General features: G+C 39.2%; 1 protein-coding gene across 1 annotated transcript; it reads left to right on the plus strand.

Moving 5' to 3' along the window:
* The first annotated feature begins 587 nt into the window (after positions 1-587).
* LOC134846625 (uncharacterized) lies at positions 588-1568 on the plus strand. The gene has a single exon (XM_063864009.1). It carries the CDS (start codon positions 588-590, stop codon positions 1566-1568), a length of 981 nt encoding a protein of 326 aa, XP_063720079.1.
* Positions 1569-1950: the final 382 nt, after the last annotated feature.

The following is a 1950-nucleotide window of genomic DNA, read 5'->3' on the forward strand; positions in this document are numbered from 1 at the left end:
TTGGCGCCACTGGGGTCTCTATAAATATTTTGGAGTTGATCAACCAAAATATGGTGTCGTAAAACAGCAAAAATCCCAACAAGAAAACCCTTTTGAAATATTTAGCAAACAGAATTGAAAAGCTTCCACCCCCCCCCTTCCGCCACGATACTGACTTTAGAGATTACAGTTTTTACAAATGCTTAGTGAGCTATGGGTCAAAAGGTGTCGTTGCAGCTTTCATTTGCTAACTTTACTCCCTACAAATGGGAGCGAGCATCAAACGAACCGGGTTTGTTGTCGTGCTGGGAACTTCCCGAAGCAGTAGAGCCTTTCTCAGTCACCAAGAGTGAACCAATTCAATTTCCTTCCGATTCTGTAACTGAACATGGAATTAACGTCGATTCAATTGAAGTGTTAAGTCAGAAACCACTCTGTAACCCAATTACAACCTACAATTTTGTCGATGAAAAAGGTGAAAGAAGAAAAATTGAAATTTGTGGCTCGTTGGAAAGCAAAACAATATTCGCAGTCGTGAATTTCCCGACGCAAAACACCAACGACAAAACTGTCGATTTGATCAGTGGCAAGGGACTTTCAGTTTTGCGATGTTTTATGACGGGAAGAATTACCTTACGAATTTACACTCGCAGAAGAACTGGATGGCAGACAATATATCTCTTATAGGAGGAAAAACTCTGGGGCAGATTTGCATTCCAGGCTCTCATGATTCTGGAATGAGCAAATGCGTTGCCGGAACTACAATGTCTAATTGTGCCAACACTCAAAACCACACCAACTCCGTCAACAAACAGTTGGAATTAGGAGTGCGTTTCTTTGACATCCGGCCCATCATAGGGGGAGGGGAGTATCACACTGGTCATTATACTAAGGCTGCTGATCTATCGTGGCAAGGTAGTAGAGGCCAGTCAATGGCAGAGATCATAAGCGACGTGAACCAATTCACTTCAGATGCAAAAGGCGAGCTCATTATTTTAAATCTCTCCCACGATCTCAATACGGATGTTGGAAACATGAGCTATCGACCTTTCGTTTCTTCGGAATGGAATCAATTACTGTCTATGTTGAAAGACGAACAAACAGGAATTCGTAACTTGTACCGTAATTCAAAACAAGACGTCGAATTGACAAATGTAACCATGATTGACCTTATTGGCAAAGGTTCAAAGGTTATGATTGTAATCGAGGCCGAATACTACAGCGGAATTGAGTTCGATGACTGTTTCTTCAAGTTCGAGTGTCTGAAACGATTCGACAAGTATGCAGACACGAACGATTTCAACCAAATGATGAATGATCAGTTTGAAAAACTGAAAGCAAACAGTCAGAAATACTTTCTGCTGTCTTGGACACTCACTTTAAGTGCATGGGAGTGTGTAATAGATGGAATTCGAATACCCGTCGAAACTATTCTGGAATTGGCGAACGAGGCAAATCGAAAACTCTGGACAGACTTGTACGGAAAAAATCTAGCAAATGATTCTTGCTTGAAGCCGAATATCATCTATATGGACAATATCGTGGATTCATCGCAAGTGCTTTTGTGTCTGAAAATAACAGAAGCGTGATCTTAAAAACCCGGCTATCTGTGTTTTGTCATTTTATTGAACAAAAACGACTGTCAAAAAGCACAAGAGTAAGATGTGGGGGATTTTCAGAAAACGCGATTTTATTTTTTGGTCAAATTATTCAAAAAACAAATTTTTTTGGAACTTTGAATGATATCCTTATGCCATTACTCTTTTCACTAAATAAATCGGCAAATTTTCTGAAAACTTAATAAAAATTGACCCCTTCCCTTTAAAAAAACTCTAGATCTGTCACTGTAACCATCACTCACACAAAAACAAGCCTTTTTATGGAAATGTTATCATTAACCACCTCATACGCAGTTTGAAAGGTAACTCATTCCAATAATTTTTTATTAACTATACTCATGCCTATAATTCA

The sequence above is a fragment of the Symsagittifera roscoffensis genome, chromosome 5, assembly GCF_963678635.1.
Source record: "Symsagittifera roscoffensis chromosome 5, txSymRosc1.1, whole genome shotgun sequence".
NCBI lineage: Eukaryota > Metazoa > Xenacoelomorpha > Acoela > Convolutidae > Symsagittifera > Symsagittifera roscoffensis.

Bases quoted from the DNA above. Each gene is read 5' to 3' on its own strand.
- LOC134846625 (XM_063864009.1), top strand. From the start codon at position 588: ATGTTTTATGACGGGAAGAATTACCTTACGAATTTACACTCGCAGAAG.